At 36.4% G+C, this 1,598-nt stretch overlaps 1 protein-coding gene across 1 annotated transcript in view; it reads right to left on the minus strand.

The window, feature by feature from the left end:
* The window catches only part of LOC106534500 (G2/M phase-specific E3 ubiquitin-protein ligase), a gene marked incomplete at its 3' end in the record, with an annotated part of 7,612 nt that overhangs the window by 4,729 nt on the left and 1,285 nt on the right, over positions 1 to 1,598 (minus strand). The window contains 4 exon segments of the mRNA XM_014031152.1: positions 1 to 95; positions 222 to 532; positions 720 to 1,174; positions 1,299 to 1,434. Of these exon segments, the coding sequence (XP_013886606.1) occupies positions 1 to 95; positions 222 to 532; positions 720 to 1,174; positions 1,299 to 1,434 (997 nt within the window).

Raw genomic sequence — 1,598 nt, forward strand, 5'->3', positions numbered from 1 at the left:
AAGTGTTGGTGAGAAGAATTTTGGAGGAGGACCACCGTGCACCAAGCTCACTGCTATGGCTTTTCCAGCTAGGTAGTACCAGTCATCTCTTAGAGCTGCAAAACAAAATAATTATATGTTAAATGGAGAAAAAATTCAAAATTTTATGAAAAATTAAATGTGCTAAAGGATAATGTAAAAACCATCCTAAAAAAGCTGAAATCCTTTATGGGAATAATTACCAGCACTGTTAAGAGCCAAGTTCTTCTTGTTTTGTTTTCCCTCAAACATAGGGGAAATAGCAATGGTCTCCATTAGCAACCTCAAGAACTCCCTTCGTGGCCCACCAAGATCAACTCCTTCTTCATTCCTTCCCAAGTCATCTGAGAACTTCACATAGATCATGGAGTTGGGGTCATAAGATGCTCGTCGAAAACCTCGCAAGGCTCCTTCCCAGACTGCAGAGCGATTTATGTTGAACTTGCACTGGTGCTGAGGGTTAAGTTTGCTAGACAGATCTAGCAGTATCTCCTGAACTGGAACATTTTCTGTACTAAAGAGAGTCAAAATAGAAAAATCAAAATCTATATATCTATAACAAATGGAACTGCATTCATCAAGTAATTTAATCAAAATATGTGGACAATGTTGTTACTTTTTATCTTCTAACTTTATCTATGTACATTATTGTACAAATTATTTTTATGTTTTCTGTTTCAAAATATATGTGTGGTACTCACAGTTGACTTTCCATACTGGCAATTAAAGCCATGTTTATTTCATCATCTGAAGATTCATCAGAGATAGCTGCAACCAGTGTTAAATATGAAGAATAGTCATCATCATGAGGTCTTGTGCCAAGGTTTGCATTACTTCTCTCAAAGCAGCTTTTGTTATGACCACTCATGGAAGAATGGCCATCTTCTTGCTTTCCTTTCTGCCTTTTCACAGCACTGGCAGGATCAAGGTTGATGTCATGGCCACCTTCATTATTGCTGCTGGTGCATGGAATGCCACCTTCATGATGATTTTGAGAGCGACTGCTAAACCTTGTAACTGGTCTTGTGGTAACATGACTTTCCATGCTTGTTTGTGGACCATCAACTTCAACACAATCATCATCGTCACCCTTGTCATCAATGGTGAACACGCTTATAGGTTTGTTTGTCGCTTCGTTTTCGTCTTCAGAGTCAGACTTAAATGAAAAACAACAATAAAATTTAGAAGTGTTTACAGAAATGAAATTGTGACATTCAATATTTTTAACAGGAATACAACAAACAAGTAAACAACAACCACAAGTAAAAAAGAAAACTTACTAAAAGTGTTCTCGATGGTCTCACATACAGTGCTTTGGTTTTATAAACTTTATGGATTAGCATTCCATTCAGCACCTGACCTTCCTGGAGCTTAGGAGACACCAACTTATTGCCACATGCCATAAGTAGCTGAAGGCTGTGAAAAACATGACAAAAAAACAACCAATTATGTATCACAACTATTTTTCACTTATGTTAGTGGGTAGGCATTTGTGCTTACCAATTTACAATTAAGCTGAGTTTGATGACTAAATCACAGAAATTACTACAAAAATGATATATATATATATATATATATAT

This window comes from Austrofundulus limnaeus, unplaced genomic scaffold, assembly GCF_001266775.1.
Source record: "Austrofundulus limnaeus strain Quisiro unplaced genomic scaffold, Austrofundulus_limnaeus-1.0 Scaffold1191, whole genome shotgun sequence".
Classification (NCBI taxonomy): Eukaryota; Metazoa; Chordata; class Actinopteri; order Cyprinodontiformes; family Rivulidae; genus Austrofundulus; species Austrofundulus limnaeus.